Below are 22,358 nucleotides of genomic sequence, written 5' to 3'. Positions count from 1 at the left end.
GCTTCCGTAAAGAACGTCTGAGCGTCAGATCACCTGCTGACACACACACACACATCCCGAAACCATTACTCTCACTGCACAGGGGGGGCACAGTGTGTGTGTGTGTGTCTAACAACCCATTTCCCACAAACGTCATGAGTTACACATGTACATAACACTCGTAATACTCTGTAACACACACACAGTGTTAATCAGAGTTTATAGATAACACATGTAGCGCCAGTTTCCCATGATGACACACACACACACACTGCCATCAGCTGCAAAACACAGTTCAGTAGGTCAACGCAATGTGTGTGTGTGTGTGTTCATGATGATAGGAGCGTGTTTGTGTATGAGTGTATTCAGTGGCTCGTTAATGAAGTGGTGTGTTTGGGTTAAATCCCGTTTTATGAGTGTTTTGGCTTCAGCATTTGATGCGGAGGCAAATAAAGACATCTGGGCTCAATGAGTGTGTGTGTGTGTGTGTGTGTGTGTGTGTGTGTGTGTGTGTGTGTGTGTGTGTGTGTGTGTGTGTGCGTTCTCTGTATACCATGCTTCTTCTTCTACTCACCTTGTAATGTTTACATCTCTCGCTGTGTTTCGGTCTCATTACGTGACATCATCGCCGCAGTAATAACAAAAACAGGAAACTGATGAGGTCAGGAGGAAGTACACAAACAGTCTAAGATGCCGATGAAGCAATAAAGAAATACACGTGAAGATATGATTTTTTACGTTGTTCTCTTGTCTTCTTTGCAGGTCGAGTGTATTCATCTCCAGACTGTGACCTCCGAAACATCTGAAATCATCAGGTAATTAACTTCTTAACTTAACTTAAGTCACGTTCTTCAGCTGCCGCTCATTTCCATTTCCATAGTTTCCTTGAATGTCCCATGAGCTGCAGTCGTTGGATTCCCTGCAGGGAGTCGCTCGGGTTGCCAGGTTGCGTTCGGGAACCCAACGCGTTACAGCAACATAAAAATCCCTTGCGGTCCAAAACACATTATCCCCCCCACCCCCCCATGGCCATTTTACTCTTTGCATCATGACTTTTCAAATAATTGCGTTTAATATACTGTAGTTTTTTTTTAAATCATTTCCAGAAAAGTCCCAGGTCCAGGGATCGCTCTTATACTCGATCTGAACAACGGTCACAGTCGACGCGGCTTCAACACGATGTTCAACACGAGTGTTTCTCAGAATACTTTGATTTTGAAGAGGCTGTTGTTGGTGTTTTTGTTTTATATTTTAATTTCTAACCCTAACCCTCAAGTAGAGAAAAATAATCCTGTTTGGCTGAAATCACCCAGCGAGGATCCAGATAATTGATAAACGTGTAGAACTTCTCGCTCAGTAGAGCCCCCAGACCCAACGCCTCCTCAAATTCAATCAAGCTGCAAAAGCGTAATAATGATTAAGTTGAACAAATGAATGACAAACAAAGTGAATATGTGCAGCTTGTTTCCCAGAAGTCACAACGATACTCAGTTTCCCAGCTGAATAACTCTCTCACCGTCTCTCTTATGCTCACACACACACACACACACACATACACACATTTCCGAAAACTTCCCCAGAGAGGTCTGTATCGAATCAGATCTAAAACGGCAATTACAGTAATGCCGCCCGACACTTAAATGTTTTTGTATTCACCGTGAATACCAGGGGAAAAATCCAGCAAACACACTCACACACACACAGAGCATAACAATCCCCAGCGCACAGAGCTATCAGGTCTCTGCTAAGCTTTAATAATGGGCTTCATTATAATTCACTTTTCTACATATGTGGTTGGGAACAAACAAAGGAATGGAAAAACTGGCAGTGCTACACACACACACAGTAGTCTTTCAGTAAGAAGAAGAATTCACTGGTCAGGCCGCAGCTATTTTTGGGGGAATATTAGTAAAACTCACTGTGGATGAAGAACTGTAAAAGAGATGAACAGATAGACGATGAGAGGGAGATGAGGAGGAGAAGAAGTGAAGAGCCGGACCACAGGCATCCAGGGAGACGTTAAGATGAACAATGTGGTCGTCCTGCAGCTCAGGGGACATTTCCACTTTCACATCAAGTTTCTTTAAGGCATATTTTCTGGTGTGTCGTGTGCTGCTGGGAATTTGAAGAAGAAAACCAAACCCATAACTTCCAATTCCTCTGGGCCCTGATAATCCAGAGCTGTGATGGTTTCAGAAAAGACAACACGTCACTCACTGGCTTTAATGTCCATGTTTCCGTATGGGCTTTATATTAAAGGTGTGGAAACCGGCCAAAGTCTAAATCTGTCTAAATCAATAACATCAGAGCTAATGTGCAGGAAATGGATTCATTTTATTATTATTTCCTTTTCTTTTTATCTAGAAAGCAGTGATACAGGAGAGCAAGTGAAAGTCTCTCTCACACACACACACACACACACAGCTTTTGGTGTTTCTGTAACCTTTGACCTCTCAGGCTCATCAATAACCAGGAGGTAGAGAGAAGTGTGTGCTGTCTCATCCGTCTTCATTAGAACTGTGTGTGTGTGTGTGTGTGTGATGAATACATTTAAAACTACACAACCTGTTTTGTGCTTTTTAAAAACTCACTAGAATAAAAGTTAAACGAGATTTTCATTCACACAAACTGACGCGTCCGTCATTTCCCTCTGGATCAATAAAGTATCTTTCTCTCTAGAGCGACTAAATATAACTTTATAATCTCTCCTCGTCTTCTTATCCTCCATCAGGCGTCGTGTCTGTGGAGGAAGAGAAGTTTGACGCTGTGATATCTCGTATCTCGCTAATTATGTAACTTTTATCTCGCACACAGGAGCCGGACGATATGCAAAACCGGGCCAGAACCAGGAAGTGACGATGCTGTTGAAAACTTTATCGACACGAACAGGTACAAACTCTCTCTCCTGAACTCAACCTTCACGATATTACAAACATCTGCCTGCATCTCACAATGACGCAACAGAGACTTTAACAGATTTGTTGGTTTTAATTAAAGTGTCAGTGTTACATTAACAAACAGTCAACAGTAGAAATACACCTTTTATAAAGTGAGGGTTCTATTATACCCATGATGAAAAAGTCATAGGTTAGCCTTAGCCACCACTTTTCAGTCGACATGCTAACCTATGACTTTTTCACCAGTTTTAGAACGACATACAAACCTATGACTTTTTTACCAGTTTTAGTACGACATGCTAACCTATGACTTTTTCACCAGTTTTAGAACGACATACAAACCTATGACTTTTACCAGTTTATAACCACAAACCTATGACTTTTTCAGTTTTAGAACGACATACAAACCTATGACTTTTTAACCACTTTTAGAACGACATACAAACCTATGACTTTTTATCAGTTTTCAGACGACATACAAACCTATACTTTTTCACCAGTTTTAGAACCACATGCAACCCATGACTTTTCACCAGTTTTAGAACGACATGATAACCCTATGACTTTTCACCAGTTTTAGAACGACATGCAAACCTATGACTTTTTCACCAGTTTTAGAACGACATACAAACCTATGACTTTTAACCACTTTTAGAACGACATACAAACCTATGACTTTTTCACCAGTTTTAGAACGACATACAAACCTATGACTTTTTTACCAGTTTTAGAACGACATACAAACCTATGACTTTTTAACCAGTTTTAGAACGACATACAAACCTATGACTTTTTCACCAGTTTTAGAACGACATACAAACCTATGACTTTTTACCAGTTTTAGAACGACATACAAACCTATGACTTTTTACCAGTTTTAGAACGAAATACAAACCTATGACTTTTTACCAGTTTTAGGACGACATGCTAACCCTATGACTTTTTTACCAGTTTTAGAACGACATACAAACCTATGACTTTTTTACCAGTTTTAGAACGACATGCTAACCTATGACTTTTTCACCAGTTTTAGAACGACATACAAACCTATGACTTTTTTACCAGTTTTAGAACGACATACAAACCTATGACTTTTTCACCAGTTTTAGAACGACATACAAACCTATGACTTTTTTACCAGTTTTAGAACGACATACAAACCTATGACTTTTTTACCAGTTTTAGAACGACATACAAACCTATGACTTTTTTACCAGTTTTAGAACGACATACAAACCTATGACTTTTTCACCAGTTTTAGAACGACATACAAACCTATGACTTTTTCACCAGTTTTAGAACCATACAAACATGACTTTTTAACAGTTTTCGAACGACATGCACAAACTATGACTTTTTCACCAGTTTTAGAACGACATACAAACCTATGACTTTTTACCACTTTTAGAACGACATACAAACCTATGACTTTTTCACCAGTTTTAGAACGACATGCTAACCTATGACTTTTTAACAGTTTTAACGACATACAAACCTATGACTTTTTCACCAGTTTTGAAACGACATACAAACCTATGACTTTTTCACCAGTTTTAGAACGACATACAAACCTATGACTTTTTACAAGATTTTGAAACATAATATAACCTATGACTTTTTACCAGTTTAAGCACCATACAAACCTATGACTTTTTCACCAGTTTTAGAACGAGACACAAACCTATGACTTTTTACCAGTTTTAGAACGACATACAAACCTATGACTTTTTCACCAGTTTTAGAACGACATACAAACCTATGACTTTTTTACCAGTTTTAGAACGACATACAAACCTATGACTTTTTCACCAGTTTTAGAACGACATACAAACCTATGACTTTTTTACCAGTTTTAGAACGACATACAAACCTATGACTTTTTCACCAGTTTTAGAACGACATACAAACCTATGACTTTTTCACCAGTTTTCGAACGACATACAAACCTATGACTTTTTTACCAGTTTTCAGACGACATACAAACCTATGACTTTTTCACCAGTTTTAGAACGACATACTAACCTATGACTTTTTCACCAGTTAGGAACGGACATACAAACCTATGACTTTTTACCAGTTTTAGAACGACATGCAAACCTATGACTTTTTTACCAGTTTTAGAACGACATACAAACCTATGACTTTTTCACCAGTTTTAGAACGACATACAAACCTATGACTTTTTCACCAGTTTTAGAACGACATACAAACCTATGACTTTTTACCAGTTTTAGAACGACATACAAACCTATGACTTTTAACCACTTTTAGAGCGACATACAAACCTATGACTTTTTTATCAGTTTTCAGAGCGACATACAAACCTATGACTTTTCAATTGTTAGGAACGACATGCTAACCTATGATTTTTTACCAGTTTTAGAACGACATACAAACCTATGACTTTTACCAGTTTTCAGAAAACATACAAACCTATGACTTTTTAACCACTTTTAGAGCGACATACAAACCTATAACTTTTTATCAGTTTTTAGACGACATACAAACCTATGACTTTTTCACCAGTTTTAGAACGACATACAAACCTATGACTTTTTACCAGTTTTGAGAACGACATGCTAACCTATGACTTTTTACCAGTTTTAGAACGACATGCTAACCTATGACTTTTTACCAGCTGTATTAACATACAAACCTATGACTTTTTCACCAGTTTTAGAACGACATGCAAACCTATGACTTTTTACCACTTTTAGAGCGACATACAAACCTATGACTTTTTTACCAGTTTTAGAACGACATACAAACCTATGACTTTTTCACCAGTTTTCTAACGACAACTTATGACTTTTTCACCAGTTTTAGAAGCACATGCTAACCTATGACTTTTCACCAGTTTTAGAACGACATACAAACCTATGACTTTTTCACCAGTTTTCAGAACGACATACAAACCTATGACTTTTTTACCAGTTTTCCAACGACATACAAACCTATGACTTTTTCACCAGTTTTAGAACGACATGCAAACCTATGACTTTTTCACCAGTTTTCAGACGACATGCAAACCTATGACTTTTTCACCAGTTTTAGAACGACATGCAAACCTATGACTTTTTAACCACTTTTAGAACGACATACAAACCTATGACTTTTTTACCAGTTTTAGAACGACATACAAACCTATGACTTTTTCACCAGTTTTCGAACGACATGCTAACCTATGACTTTTTTGCAGTTTTGAACGACATGCAACCTATACTTTTTCACCAGTTTTAGAACGACATACAAACCTATGACTTTTTCACCAGTTTTAGAACGACATACAAACCTATGTCTTTTTCACCAGTTTTTTTCGACCACATGCTAACCTATACACTTTTATCAGTTTTAGAACGACATGCAAACCTATGACTTTTTTACCAGTTTTCAGTCGACATACAAACCTGACTTTTTCACCAGTTTTAGAACGACATGCTAACCTATGACTTTTTTTAACATACACACGAGCTGGAAGGTTAAACCTGCGGCAGGTGAGATTTTTAGGCTAAATATGCTTGTTGTAACAAGACAGAGCACAAAGTTCAGTCGGTGGGAGGAGAGAGCTTTTCATGTAGGCAGAGAAACAGATTCAAAATGACCTTTGTTTAAACCTTTTTCCAGGAACGACAAAGAAGAAAATGCACATACATTTGTAAACACACAGAGAACATGGAACCAAAATAAGAAAGAGGAATGAAAAGAAAACATGTCAAACAAACAGATTGATGTTTGCAGTAAAACTAGAACGGGAGTATTTCAGATCGTCAGTATCCCATCAAAATATCCTGGAGATGTATGCCGCCATCTTGTGCTGTCGACGTAATTCGGAGTCCGAGTCGTACTGATGAGGCATCAAGGTCCAACACTCGACCAATCATGAGTCAGATTGGTCCATTAGCTGAAGCTTCTTCTGTCTGGAAGATGTTAGAGCAGGAGGAGAAGAAAGACTGCATGAATATTTTAAACTGGAAATCTACAAAAGTTAATTGAATGAATTATAAAGCAGCAAATGGAGAGTGCGGCATCCTGAAGTTAAGATCGCTCCACTGCTCCTGTATCAGCCGAGGAAACCTGCAGCATGCAGAGAGGTTGTGTTGCTTTGGATCGCTACCCTTCACTGAACACACAACTCCCACCTGCAGCGCCAACACACACACAGTCGTTAATCACGTGCTTCACAGCCGACACCCACGCTGTCTGAGAGGCCAAAGGTCACAGAAGCAGTAGAATCAAACTGACTCTGATCACTCTCTGCTGGTGTGTGAACTTAAAAATGGATTAGTTACAGAGAAACCACATCAAGAAACAGTCGTGACAAATTATTCAACAGTTCAACATTTATTCCATATTTTTCCGTTGCCATTTTTTTTGCAAATGCGTTAGTACTTTATTTTAGTTCCATGTGTTAGTGGTTTAATGCAACAGCTTCGTTTACAGTGCTTCCGTCTCAGAGATTTACACTTACAAAATACAGAACATAGCATCAGTAACTGAGGGTCGTTGCCATGGTGCCCTCGAGCAAAGGACTGGAGTATTACTAATAAATGTAAAGAATTATATTTGTCTAAAATTCTGCAACCTAAACAACTGGAGCGATCAGATCCACACGTGTGGCTGAAAGCTCCAGAAATCCCTTGTTGTTGTACGTGTAGTGTGGATGTTCAGTAACTGTGTCCAAACGCCACAGAGCTGCTGCGTGATTGGCAGGAAAACAAAACAGAACACAGCAAAGGCACATTGAACAGCGACTGCCCCGTTCCCTTATTAACAGCACGGTGACACACACGTGAATATCTCAAGTCAAAATTCACCAGAATCACAAAGCAGGAAGCAAATCTTTCCTCCTTCCACCGATTGGACGAGAGGCGACGGTAAAACATTTGTGTATGTGTGACCGAACCCAAACACCTAAAAATGACGCACAGCTGAGCAAACGCATACAGTTGATTTCACAGTGCACACATGGACACACACATATCGCAGTTGATCAAAAGATCCACCTTCGTGGAAACAGGAAGAACAAGGCAGAAGGGAGTTTTAAGTTTGAATCCCTTTTTAAAGCCCAACGATTAACACACACAAAATCCTGCAGTTTCCATTGCTGCTATTGCACCGAGTTCAAGAAAAAAAGGCAACACGAAGATCCAATGTAGCTCCGAAAATAGTGTGAATATAATAACTAAACAAAGGTTTGTGTAGCCATACTACACACAGCTCTGCGTATGGAAGACATGACTGTGTGTGTTTACACAAATTAGTCTCTTTCTAGTCAAACACAAACAAAACAGTTTTCACTTTAGAGCGGTTGCCAAATCGAGGCACCATCCCCCTCTTTAAGACCGAGCTGTCGATACAAGATGAGTATAAATGCTCAGGCAACGCCCCCCACTGGAAAGGGGCGGAACAACACCCCCTCGACTTCGCCGTTCGATTCCCACCACGGCTCAGACGATGTGGGAATGACGTTGCCAGATCCGAGCGGCCATTCAAGTGTTCGCAGATCAACGAGAATTTTTTTTTTATCTCTTCCAGACCTGATCTCGAGTTCAGTGCTTTAAAACGCCGCAACCGAAAAGGACGATGGAGACGACGCCCGCTGGTGTACATTCAAAATACAATATGGAAGACATGGAAGGCCGCGAGCAACCGAGGAAGGTAAATATCAACGTTGTAGTTTGAGGCTTCTGAATCGAAAATAAAATCTGCAAAAAACCCACAAAGATTATCTCGCACAGCTGCACAATCACTACACGTGACAAACCGACGCAGGTTTCCACGATCATCGGACTCACAAATTTCTCAGTAACAACGAGGCTCGATGGCGTCCGGCAAAGTGGAAAAATTTAGTAATTAATACTTTAAATTAAGAAACTTAAGTAGATTTATCTAGAATTTAATGTAAATACGATTCTTAACTGAACTGTTTGTTTCCCACATGAAGAAAATCCACCGGCTAATCATTTTAAATCTACGTGTAAGGCAGATGATGTGTTTTTAGATACTGTCAACAAACCCAGTGAAAAGACCAAAACCAAAAGACGTGTTTTTGTCTCAGAACTTACACCAATAACTGTTATGTGGGGGAATAGAGGCCACGAGTAGGTAACCACAACTGACCCACTCACACGTCCTCCATCGCCCCGTGAGGCCGGAGGTAATTAACCTTAAGCACCTTGTCACTTTACAAAACTTTACACAGAACAGGGAAAAATTGTGCTATTTTCAGTGGTGGATGGATACAAGTGAAGTGTTGTGATGAGTGTTTACCGCTGCAGGACCGAGACAAACAAACGTCTCGTCGCTGGGTTTGGTCTTTTTGTGGTGATTTGTTGACACTAAGAACAAAATCAACGGACGTGTACAGATGTTTGTGGGTGAAGAGACGCTCGGAAAACAAACCACCAGGAATCAGGAGAGTTTCTTCATCGTCTTCAGACAAACTGGAAAATTCTGATTCCAGAAAAAAGTGGCTTAAACAAACCAATCGGATCGCACAAGCTTGTTGCAGTGTGAAGTCCAGTGGAGTCCCAGGAAGTGAAGGTGAACAGACGGTTGATACAGCGCAGCGATGGATTCAATCAGCCAATCAGGCGTTGGCGTTGGGGCCTGCAGTCCAATCAGGCGTGGTGCTGTGCGATGAGGTTGCGTAGCTGTTTGATGACGGTGTCGATGAGTTTCTGTCGGTCTCTGTCCGTCTTCCTGAACTGAGCGAAGACGTTGTTCTTCCTGCTCGTCTCCCTCATCCTGCAGACGGAGGAGGAGAAGAAGAAGAGAGGATGAGAGGAGGGAAACAACCGAATGTTTTAGTTTCACACTGTGATTTATCTCCTCAGGGTTTTAATGCAGTTAGTACAGAAATATGCACATCAGGAAAACAAGCAGTCAGTCTCAACACACATTTCTGCTCAAGACACCTGTTAAACAAGTGTGTGTGTCTCAACATGTGTGCGCTTGTGTGTTTTGTCGCAGAACACTGGACTGTTGTGGACCTCCAGGAAGTTCAGGGGGCCCAGCAGACCAGGCAAGCCCCAGCAGGGTGCTTCCTCCGAGGCACAGAGGGACCACTGGGCCCTCCTGGAGCTCCAGAGAGGATCATAGGAGTGTGTGTCTGTGTGTAGGGTGTGTGTTTATCTCTACAGCAGTTCAGCCCCTACACTGATAAACTGTAAGTTGTTGTAGTGATAACGGCCTCTGTGATAAACATCAGGACGTGCGTGTGATTTTACACACAACTACACAAAATGAAGATTAAATCTCTCTTTCTTATACACACACACACTTTAGTAGTGATCTAAACTGTATTTACACACATGCTCATCACTACACACACACACACACACACACACGTCAGAGAATATACTCACGGTTTAAATGACCTAATAAAAAACAACATTAAGGACAAACAGGAGAGATCAGCTGAGATGGAGGTAAAGAAAGATGTTGTGTGTTGAAAGTGAGACAATAAAGTTTGAGTGATCGATTAATCTGATTCATTACTCGATTGATTGTTTGGGCACAAAACAGAGAAATGTCCAATTTACAACTTTGTGAGATCAAGAAGGAGGAAATACAAACGGCTATTTTGATGTTAAATTAAAAGACGACATTACATGTTTCTCAAAAAGCAAACGTCATGTCTATCTGCTGCATAGATTTTAGCTGAATTAAAAGTTAGAATAAAAACGTAAGACTCTAAATTATATGTCGAAAGGGAAAATGTTCCCAAACCACATTTGGGAACATTTTAAAACTTATTTAAATGTCTTTTAATGTCTGTTTACGACTTGTTTTGTTGAATCAAAGGCCAAATAATCGCAAATTTATAAAGATACTAAACAGAAAAGAGCTGCAGGAGTTTGTGTCTTTGATTATTAACGCCACTGAAGATCAGATTAACTCCTGATTGAACGGATTCCAGCAGAGAAGCGATGAAGACGATGTGCGATGAAGGACTCACTTCTCCAGCAGGACCAGTGCAGTGTGTGGGTTCACTCTCAGGTATTTGCAGGTGGATTTGCCGTAGTCAGCGAGATACGTGGACCAGTCCCACTCGGTGAACAGCTCCAGTAACTAGAGACAGACAGGAAGAGACGTTTTAATGAAAAACATTGTGTTTCCTGTTTATTCTCAGAAACACATCCTGGTTGTTGGGGGTTGAAATGATCCAGTTCAGTGGTGAGAACATAAACACATGTAGAAATGTTGATGAGTCACAATGACAAGCTGGTTGTTCTGGGACTATATTAAACTATGACACAGTCGTGTTTGACTAATTAATAAACTATGTTTAAACATCTTGGAAAACAAACCTTTGCTGTCATCTCCTTATCTGGTCTTTGTGAGTCGCTCTCTGACATTCAGCCCAAACCTTGAACTTGAATATTAAACTTGAAGAAAACTAATAAAGTGTTGAAAAGCGTTTAAAGTTGAATATCCGATGTGACACTTGAGCTAAATGCGGTTTCATAAAGATGTAAACATTAGACGAGTAACTCTGCACTTGAGACGCTCGATTAATTTACTGTTTACACAACAAACTGCTTTTGACTTCACGATGTTTTTAAGCTGCAAATTTAATTTAGAACTAAAAGAAACAAATTAGTTTAATGGTGCAAGTGTCTGATTCGCTTCAGGGATCGAATTTCTAGTTTTTTTTTTTAACAGCTGAAAATATTTTTACATTCAGATACAAAAACAAACAGAGGAGAAAAAGAAAGAAGAAGAGGAAGAGGAGGGACGGAGGAAAGGTTGAGTCTTCCTCGAAATGGCTCCCATTAGAAACTGTTGCATAACCTGCTGCTGCCCTGCTGAACTCCACCTAACACACACACACACACACACACCCGTCGGCCTGCAGACATACACACTTTCTGTCTCTCTATCTCTGTCTGTAAAACACACACACACACACAACGAGCAAAGAAGTGAACTCTGGGTAACACCAAACACTCACACACACACACAGATCCAGAGAGAGAAACCATATGTGAGCGAGGGATGAGAGAGGGAGGGACCCAGTACAGAGGGATGGAGACCAAAACCACATGTGGGAGAGAGGGCAGAGATGGAGGGAGAGAGAGAGAGAGGGTAAAGTGAGGGCAGATGAAGATGGATAGATAAGAACGAGGGCAGAGGATGGACGAGTGATCGGAGATAGCGAACAGGAAGTTTTGAAGACGAGGGCCGGAGGTGAAGGTGGCACATTTTTTTAAAGTTTGAAGAAGAAAGAAACGAGGGAAACTTTAACTTCGAGGATTTGGAACAATGTGTTTGTCGCGTGAATATCAATCAAATTGATGTGTTGTGTTACGTCCATAATAATATTATTAAAATCTATTTATTTAGCACTTTTCTGTACAAGTATCTAACAAAAGAACAAAGAGATATAATTTGTTTTCATTTCTTCAATTCACAAAACCGAGGAGAATAAAAATGAAGCTACATACGAAAATAAAACTAAAATAAAAGACAGAAAAGCTTTACGAGTTTAAAAGACAGTAAGAATATCGCGTTGCGCCCGACGACAGGACGAACGACTGTCAGACAGAATTCTTTAGTGCCTAAATTACAACGTGAAACCGAAACTAACCCGATCAGATGAAAGTATGGAACAAACACTTGAGACTAAACCTTGCGAATGATGAGTTGTTCTTTTATCTTTCTGTGTTTCCTTCACTGTGATTGGTTCAACCTGAACACATGAGGAGTTCAGGTCTTGCACCTGAAGTCACCTCGTCAGAGTCTCTCAGGAAAACAGGAAGTGTCCTGAATACTTTCTACGTCCTCGACCAGTGTCCCCTCTAAATCTGGCCGCGGAGGGAGACTTAAGAGACGACCGGTTCCTGATCTTCTCTTCCATCCATCCCTCCCTCCCTCCCTCCCTTCTTCCCACTCCCACCGTCTCTCTATCGCTGTTTTCTTCTCCCTCCCTAACTCCCTCTGGTCCATTCACTTCTGTATTCACCGCTCGTTCGTTGTCCCTCCTTTGTCCCCGAGTTCACCCTCGCACGGCCGAGGTTTGACCTGCTAATCCTCCCGTATAAAGAAGTACAAAAACACACACACACATACAGGCTGTACAGGCACACAAACAGGTACACACACACACAGTGCTATAAAAGCCCAAATGTCATCGGTCTTTGATGTTATGAGTCAGTTAATTAGGTAAATGAGAAGAGAGAACACACACAGTTGAGCTGATGAAGTAAACACAACGTGAAAGTGAAGCCAGAAAAAAACGTTGATGTCCTTTAAAGGTAAATAACCCTGAAGAGCTGCATTCACACACACACACACACACACACACACACACACACACACACACACACACACACACACACACACACACACAGGCAGCTGCTGTCCCTGAGATTTGCATGTTGTGCTCGTCATATCTCTTTCTCTTCTTCTTCTCTCTCTCTCGTTCTTTTTGTATCACAGATAACAGAAAACAAATGTGTGTGTGCGTGTGTGTGTTTGCTATCTAGGACCGGATCACTCGTCCTTACTCTGGAATCACGCTCAGCGCATCTCTTTCCTTTTCCCCTCCGTCCTTTATTTGTGTATCGGAGATAACGGAAAACCAAATAGACTGAAGGAGAGAAGGAGGAGGACGAGGTGAAGTCATAGGAATTAAGTAAGAAAATATTTAGTTGCTTTACAGCTTCATAATTTAAACATGAAGCTCAGCTGCCGGCCTCCGTTCACTGGTCAGCTGTCCTGCTCTGTTCTTATTGACGGCTGAGACTTCCTGATCGGCTGTAGCCATGGTAACAATAACGTCGGTTCTACCACTCAAGCCAAGTTCAAGCCGGACTAGCCAGTGGGCGGGGACATTACGTGTTGCTAAGTAACGTAGATGCTTTACGCAAGATAAGGGGTTTTCAGCGTCTTCTTTCTGTGAGACTGCGGACTTAAGGTGAAACAAGGAAAGAGGGATGAGGCGAAGGAGAAGACGCGGAGAGAAGATGCTATGTGATAAAGGAGAGGGGAGAAAAACATGAAAGAGGACGTGGGGGGGGGGTGCTGGAGATAGATGGACAGAGGGAAGTAAACGAGAAAGTGTGTGGAGAGCAAAGATGAAGAGAAAGAAAAGTTGAGAATTAATGAGATAAATAAGGAAGGAAAAGTAGTGTAGATGAAAGAGGAGAGAGGAAATGGGGATGAAGGGAGATGAAAAAGGAGGAAAAAGAAAAGGAGATGAGGTAGTGACTGAAATGAGGAGGGGAGGAGAAAGAAAAACTAAGAAGAATGGAGTTGAAGAAAGAAAGGATACGGAGAGGAGAGGAAAAGAGAGAAGAAGAGGAGACAGTTCTGGGTGAACTTGAGGTCAGTAGGTAAATTTGGATGGAGGGAGGAGCGGAGGAGTGGAGGGTACAAACATTAGGAGAAGAGAAGAAGAAGAAGAGGAGGAGGAGGAGAGGCAGATAAGACTGATGGGAAGAGAAAAGGAAGAAGAAGAAGAAACAAAGAAAAGCTTTCCCAAAAAAAAAGAAAAACGAGGCACAAGCGAGCCAGCACGTCCGCCTGGCACGCGCACACACACACACACACAGACGCACACACACACACACACACACACAGACACACACACACACCTGACCCTCGTTTCACCCTAAACACACACGGAAAGAAAGTGCAGGTCTCTCTCTTCACCTCTCGCTGAACTTCTCTCTCCGTCTCGCTCCCCCTCTCTCACCTCGCCATGACCTCCCCCGTGCTATCGCTCCCGTCTCCACACGCACATGCACACGCACACACACGCACACACACACACATTATTGCTTCCTCTAATTCTTCGACGAGCAGAAAAACAAAGTGACGTGTTTTTCTCACATTTGTTTTCTCTGGTTTCTCCTCCGCTAATGGGCTTCTCTCTCTCTCTCTCCCTCCATCCCTCCTTCCTCCTCCCTTTTCTCTCCATCCCTCCTTCCTCCCTCTCTCTCTTCTCCTTATTATCATTCAACCCATCGCTCCTTTCTCACTCCCCCCTTTTTGACATTTCATCCCTTCTCCCACCTCTTACTGTTTCGACTTCACTTCTCTCTCTCTCTATTCTTTCTATCGTTCCACCTGTACCTACCCCCTTGCTCCCCTCATCTTATCATCCATCTCTCCATCCCTCCTCTTTCCTTTTCTGTTTTACATCTGCTAATCTTTCGCTCTGTATCGATACTTGCAGCCGCTCTTATCGTCTTCTCCCTCTCTTTCCCTCTCTTCCTCCCCCTCGGTGTTTAGCAGACTTGTTAATGGTTATTCCGGCTGTGGGCAGGATTTATTTGTTTAGGAACGTCAGGGAATCGCTGTGTTCCCGCTCGTAACGGCCAAACGACAGGGTCACCTAGAATTCATCATGTTTACACACACACACACACACACAGGTTGTGATTATGTAATGTTTCCGCTAAGACATTTGTGACCAAACACCCTGAACCAAAGATCGTTTATCGACTAAACAGACTGGGAAAGAAATGACTATTAAAAAATCTTCCTGATTAAAATATACATACTGCTTCTCCTCCGGCATACCTTCACTCTCTTTCCCTCCCATCATCCTCCCATCATCCACTCCTCTCCCAGCTCTCCCAGCTGTCCATCTCTTCTCTAAATCTGACAGGGACCGGGTCAAAGGTCGCTAAAAGCAACGAGAGCGGATTAGACTTTTATCAAGAAACGCAGCCACGATGGCACCCGTCTGTCTCTCCGGGACATTCTTTCTAAATATCCGTCCATCCATCATTCATCTTCTTCACTGTCAACAGATCACTACTCAGGTATTTTCATTTTTCAACCAATGGGAAGAAAGACAGGAAAGTGCTTCTCACTGAAAAAAAGCTGTTTCCTCTGACGCCTGTCCGTCATCAGGCGTCTCTCACCTCTCCCCCCCCCCCTCCCTTCATCACTGACTCCTCATCTGAGTTCAAAGGTCACGACCGCCACACACACACAGCGCACTGACACCTGTCAATCATCTCTCTCTTGCTGTCGGTCTGGAGTATGTTTAAGAAACGAGGAAAGAAGTGGAGAAAGTAAGGACGGAGCATTTTGACGTCCGTCACCTTTGTCCTTCACTTCACTTAAAACAGAGCAAGAGGTTTTTTTATCTTTATCAGGAAAAGCAACAACAACAGACGTCTGTCATCCATGAGTTTCTCCCTCTGTCCACATCTTTGTTTCTCTTTGATTAAATCTCTCAGGGTTAAAAGGTCGTTTCAAGAGGAACAGAGTTTTCTCATGGCCACGAAGAAAGACGAGTTTAGTTTTCTAGGACTTAGAGGAAATAACAGAGGGAAGTTAAATGCTCGAAATAAATATTGTAGATGAATGTTACAGCAAAGAAACAAACATAAACTGAAGACTTGTTTGGTCTAATTCAGATTTTTCTGCCATTAAAAAAAAGGTAATTTTTATAAATATATTCATTCGAGTTTAAAGAGTTTATTAAATGCTTTTAATTCATTATCAGGCTTTAAAATTTAAAGTTTATTTTCCAACATACTGATTATTTTATTAACTCATTCATCTTTGGATCCATAAAACATCACATAACAGCAGAAACTACTCATTAAAGTTTCCTAGATTTTAACACCAGAGATGAAACTGTCTTATTTGCTGTTGTTTCTCACAACCAGACATAAACAAATGAAATGTTTAATTAAATAAAACAGAAAAGAAGTAAGTCCTCCCGTCTGAGCAGCTTTTAAACGAGTGAATCCCCGATAACCACACACATCCCATCATATCTCGTCTGTCACAAGCCGACTGACAACCTGCGGCGAAAAAGGATTTTACACTTAACCCCAAATCCACTCCTGACCCCTGAAAGCCAGAGGTCAGAGGTCACATTCAGAGGTTATCAGTCACCGCTGCCCGGCTGCTGTCACGTCTCAGCTCCACTCTCACTTCCTCACACGCTTTCTTCTCAGCGTTCCTCAGCATTTGTTTTTTTTGTACGAATCCACACAAAACTCTGAACTGTATCACTTCATCTCGAAAACCACGACTGGAACGAAGGCAGCTTGGATGTTTATCGCTTTGCAACAAAGAACTAATTTCTCCAGAAGTCAAATGAAAAAACCAAAAGCTTGCATCTGCCTGCAGCCGCTGCCAAGAACCACGACACGGCTCGGCCTCCACTGTGATCGAGCTTCAACGTGCACCGAGCTTTACTAATCAGCAGCAGGGTGGAAGTCGAATCCAAGTATTTTATCGCTCTCCACAGAGAAGTTATCCGTTTGTGTTTTGGTTAGGGGTCGGTTTACGGTGCAGCACCACTGGAGTTTGCTCAAAGGCACGTTAGCAGGCTGGACGGTTGCCATGCAGCAGCTTTCTCCAGGATATTTCATCTATGTTAATCAAAAACATGAATTGGACTTAGTTACAAATCAAAAGCTGCTGAGGTTCAAAGCTCACATTGGTTTGGGAGCTGCTCTTTGGAAGTCTTGCGTTTTGTCCGTCGCCATCCAACACTTCATTTGCACTTTATTGTCATAATACAAAAGAGTTTGAAATCTACATCCACCACAAGTTAACAAGTTTTGATGAAATAATAAACGCTGTGTTTATATTTTGGTTCAGGTTAAGTTTTGTAAATTTAAAGTTTTCTTCCGCCCGTGCACAAAGACGTGCGCACACGGAGGATCGTAGACGTTTAATTGAAATAGAAAAACGAGCAGCGGCATCGCACCGATACTCGGCATCACAGATTCCTGCTTTCGCGATGCGTGTGTCGACTGAAGAGACGGAGTGAGAACACGGCTGCCGACTGACTCTTCATGTCACAGGCGTGTTCCTCTGAACTCTCAGCTTCCTTCCTGACGTGACTAACTTCTCCTTCTCCTGCTTTGTCTCCAACTTTTTCCCTCTCGATTGTCTCCCTCCTCCATCCTTCACTCACTTACTCCATCTCTAATTCCCCATCCTCTCTCTCCCTCTCTTCGTCAGGGGTGACAGAGAAGTTGTACGACCCCCTCCCCCACTCCTCCCTAAAAAAAAGTGAGAGGGCTGAAATGGAATAAGTGTGGAAAAAAAGACGAGAAAAGAAACAAAAACAAGAGAAGAGTGCTGGTGGTTCAACCAGGGGTCTCCGCTGTCAATTAGACACTGCACAGACGAAGAGAGGGCGAGCGAGAGACACAGAAGGACAGAGACGGAGTGAAAGAGAGAGAGAGAGAGAGAGAATGAGGGGATGTAAATGAGAGAGAAAAGTCAAAAAGAATGATCGGGGAAATATTACAGGACTGCAGGAGAAAGGCAGAGGAGCGAGCGACAGAGGTCAGGCGGAGGGTAACTGGATGTTACGGAGGAGGAGGAAGGAGTGAGCGAGGAGCGGGGGGACGATAAGCGAGTGCGGGCTGAAGTCGGAGGGGCCTGCCGGGAGCCGCTCTGTGCACCGATAAAGCAAATAAAGACGGAATACTGCAAAACAAACAGCGCCGGAGAAACGACGGGTTTTTCAGCTTCGCTCCGAGCTCCATTTAGATTCAAGCACTTTTTAAAAAGGTCAACTCGGCCTCGGCCACTTCTCTAACGTCAATTCGCCTCCAGACACTTTTTTGAGAGGTTAATTCTGGGCCGGGGTTCATTGTGGGTTCGTCCACTTGTCACTTCGCACGAGCTTCAAACACCGGTCGAGTTAGAATGGATTCAAATACTTTATACTATCATTATTAACAGTTTTTAAAACTTTGATTTAACATGTAAATATGCTTGTTGATTTTCATTCAAATGTTTTAAGGAAAAAGAAATTTAGCTCATGACACGGATATTGTGGATGTGGGCTCTAAAGTCTGGAAGTCAAGGACTGCAGGATAAATCTAAGAGGATTATTAGGAAGGAAATAAAACGTACGATACTACTCGTGCTATCGTGAAATAGTGTAACATCTCTTGACAAAGGAAGAACAACTTTTGGGTAAAACAGCACACAACTCTCCGACATGTGCGACATGTAGAAAAAAGGTTCACGAAACACGAAGCCTCCGACAGAGTCCGAGTTTCGAACAATTCAGATGAATCGATGGCCTCAGCTGCAGGAAGGTGTTTGAATTTGCAGATGCGGAAAAACAAGCCGTCTCACTAACAAACCCAAAACAGGAAAGAGTGGAGAGAAGTTTTCAAGGGTCAAAGCTTTTTAGGTTCAACTATGTAAGAGGCTTTCTCTCTCTCACACACACACACACACACACACACACACACACACACACACACACACACACACACACACACACACACACAGGAAGGGGTGTTGATGCAGGTCATATCGGGAGACAGACGGAGAGGTCAAGACTGATAACGCAGAACAATGACCTGACCCGGTCACCACATGGTCACTGTGTGTGTTGTGTGTGTGTGTGTGTGTGTGTGTGTGTGTGTGAGAGAGAGATAGCATTAAGTGCGAGTGAGTTTTGACCACCTTGACCTCCCCACCATCACCCCCCACCCCTCCACTGATTCCTGACCGCTACTTGACCATTGGTCGGAAGTAGCGCACCGCGGCTCCCCGCCCCGTCCAATCAGCTCGCTGAATGACCCTTTTGCCGTGACCACAGGCTGACCTGTTGTCACGCCGATAAGGCCCGGCCACAGACAGGACAGGAAGTTGAGGCAGGGGCCGAGAACACACACACACACACACACACACAAACACACACTAAGTGAACTCTCCCACACAAATAATAGCTTGAACTCCACAGATATGTACGCAGACGTTTTTTTTTTTGCTGCTTTATCTTCAGCGCAGCAAAATCACAAACCGCTTCATTACACTGCAGCCTGCTCTACTGTGTGCGTGTGTGTGTGTGTGTCAGCTGTAATATATAAGAGGATAAAATGCATGTGAAGCAGACAGGAGAGACAGGTGTGTGTGTGTGTGTGTGTGTGTGTGTGTGTGTGTGTGTGTGTGTGTGTGTGTGTGTGTGTGTGTGTGTGTGTGTGAGATCAGATAAGGCTGTTTTGAGGGTCGCACAGTGAGTTCTCACCCCTCCCTGGCACCAGCACTTATCCCACTGACCTCGCTCTGCACCCCTTCTGACTCGCGTGTGTTTTTGTGCGTCTTTTCTGAGCGCTTGACACGGACGTCGGCCGCCGTGACTCGCGATCGCACGTTAAGAGCAGAGGAGAGGAAGACGAGGGTCAGACGAGAGTTAGGGAGCGACATGAGGGAGAGGAGGCAGAATGGAGATTCATGGAAATTAAACTAAGATAAGAGGAAAAGGTTTTTATGACCTTATACGACATTAACATTCATTGTTATATTCATTGTTTAATTAATATTATCATAATTAAGGCCGACCTAAACGTATTTCAGACAAAGTAGGTAAAATTAAAGATTTAAATTCAGATTTTAAATTCTAGACCCATAATTTAAATCAGCTCCTGTCGTCATAGTTACATGATACCATAACACCCCCCCCTGGTTTCTACATGTGTGTTTCAACTGTCGCTGTTTGTGTCGATGTGTGTTTGATTCTGTTTGTGTTTGTGCTCTCTCTCTCTCTCTCTCTCTCTCTCCGACTCTTCCAATGGATCGGCGGGCGAGCATTTAAATGTCCGTCTGCTGCTCATCCTCCCTTCGCCCTCTTTCTTCTGCGCTCGTCTCGCTCTTTCACCCCTCTCCACTCCTCTGTTCGTCCCCCCTTCTGTGACCGGTCAAACGGATGAAGGGAAGTGTCAGCCTCCCGAAGAGCGAGCGAGGTAGAGAGACAGAGGGGAAGAGGACGGAGAGAAAGAGAGAGAGGGACCACCCCGGGCGTTCGTTTCACCCGCCGTATCACTTTCACCTGACTGCACACTTTCACTCCCGATCCCTCGCTTTCTGCTCCGCTCCGTCAACACTTTCACGCATTCACGTCTTGTTTTCTGTCTCGGCGAGTTCACAATCTGGCCAGAGCCGTCTCTCTCCCTCTCTCCTCCTGTCATCTTCCTTTTGGATTCATTCATCCGCTCTCCTCCTCCATCCTTTCACAAAAACCCTCTCCCTCGTTTACGCCTTTCTGTTCACATTTTGCACTTTCGCCATCTCTCTCTCTCTCTCTTCTCTCGCTCCTCACGTCCACGTGTTTGTCCTCCTTCTCCTCTTTCCCCGTACGCCTGGTGAGGAGTTGAAAGGTCAAAGGTCGACCTGTTCGCTGATTTCGTCGAGCATGTGCGCTGGCCGCTGTTCAGCCCCGACACACACACACAAGTACAGCTCATCCCTGTCTCAGCAGTCCCTTGCCTGAACCCGACCCGTCTCTCACACACACACACACACACACACACACACACACACACACACACACACACACACACACACACACACACACACACACACACACACACACACACACACACACACACACACACACACACACCAGCTGTCCCAGTGCGACCACGGTCCAGAGGAATGTGACAGTAGCAGATTCCTCTGTCTCCTTCCGTTTCCCTGACCTCGTCCATCTCTTCCTGTCCTCGCTCTCACCTCCGTCTACCCTTCTCCTAACCCCTTCACTTTCTCTTCCCTTGAAACTCTTCTTTCCCCTGAATCACATCTCTTTTTCGCCGAACTCCAAACAAACCACGAGAAACAACAGTGATGGCGACAGACTCGGCTCCTGCTTTGGTTTGGAAGACACAGGTTTTACAGACGTATTGGTATCAACGTGAAAACTTTTAATCCACAGAATAAATGATGCATTTCTGAGGTTATGTTTACGTCCCTGTTCGTTCGTTTGTCAGCTGGATTAATTAAAAAAAACTAGTGAACGGATTCACATGAAACTTGGTGGAAGGATGTGATGAAGGTCAGGAAAGAATCCATTACATTTTGGCGAGGATCCAGATCACATCCACATTAATATCTACATAAATATCTCTTTCAAACTGCCAGATATGACATGTTTGACATTTTCACTGATTTCTCTGGGAATAATTCATGGATCTTAATTTCAATGAGTGAAATTTGGTGCCTGGTGTTCACGCTATCCTCCCTCGAACCACACACATGAGCAGAGGCTGAAATTTAAAATCTCCCATGTGGAATTACAGCTGACAAAACTGATCTAACTCTGCGTTTGTGAAAGTACTTGAGCAAATGGATTTTAAAGCATTTTAGTTCAGTCTCTCTCTCTCTCTCTCTCTCTCTCTCATCCCTCCACAGACAGGTGTGGATTTCAGATCAACTTGGCTAAAGACAAACTCCTGGATCCAACTCTGGGAAATAAATCATTCTGACCAACTGCTGCTTCAACAAGAAAATCAAAACTCTTGGCGGCCAGAATCACAAGTAAATTCTCATGTTACTGACCTGATCTTATCAACAGAGACATTAGTTCAGCTGCTAAATAAAGAGACGCACGCACATAAACGCCGATGATTTTTTGAGACAATATGATTTTGAGGGATGGTTTCCAGGAAGAGTGACTCGTTCATTTCAGTGGGAGTCGGGGAGACGGAGAGGAAGCGTGGAGCGTTAAGTAGCATGTGCACTCGAGGCGGGAAC

General features: G+C 42.7%; 1 protein-coding gene across 7 annotated transcripts in view; it reads right to left on the bottom strand.

Annotated features, from left to right (window-relative positions):
• Positions 1–7,204: 7,204 nt before the first annotated feature.
• Positions 7,205–22,358, bottom strand: part of exoc6b (exocyst complex component 6B) — a 67,594-nt gene continuing 52,440 nt past the window's right edge. For 2 of the 7 annotated variants that reach the window (XM_035148517.2, XM_035148520.2), the window contains 3 exons: positions 10,837–10,949; positions 10,244–10,255; positions 7,205–9,623 (listed from right to left, as the gene is read on the bottom strand). In XM_035148517.2, the coding sequence (XP_035004408.1) occupies positions 9,497–9,623; positions 10,244–10,255; positions 10,837–10,949 (252 nt within the window). In that variant the 3' untranslated portion in view covers positions 7,205–9,496. The remainder of the gene's footprint in view (positions 9,624–10,243; positions 10,256–10,836; positions 10,950–22,358) is intronic. The other 5 variants (XM_035148519.2, XM_035148521.2, XM_035148518.2 and 2 more) reach the window with 4 other exon arrangements.

Source organism: Hippoglossus stenolepis, chromosome 23 (genome assembly GCF_022539355.2).
Source record: "Hippoglossus stenolepis isolate QCI-W04-F060 chromosome 23, HSTE1.2, whole genome shotgun sequence".
Classification (NCBI taxonomy): Eukaryota; Metazoa; Chordata; class Actinopteri; order Pleuronectiformes; family Pleuronectidae; genus Hippoglossus; species Hippoglossus stenolepis.
The sequence above is the reverse complement of the archived record's forward strand: the minus strand, read 5'-3'. Positions and strand labels throughout refer to the sequence as shown.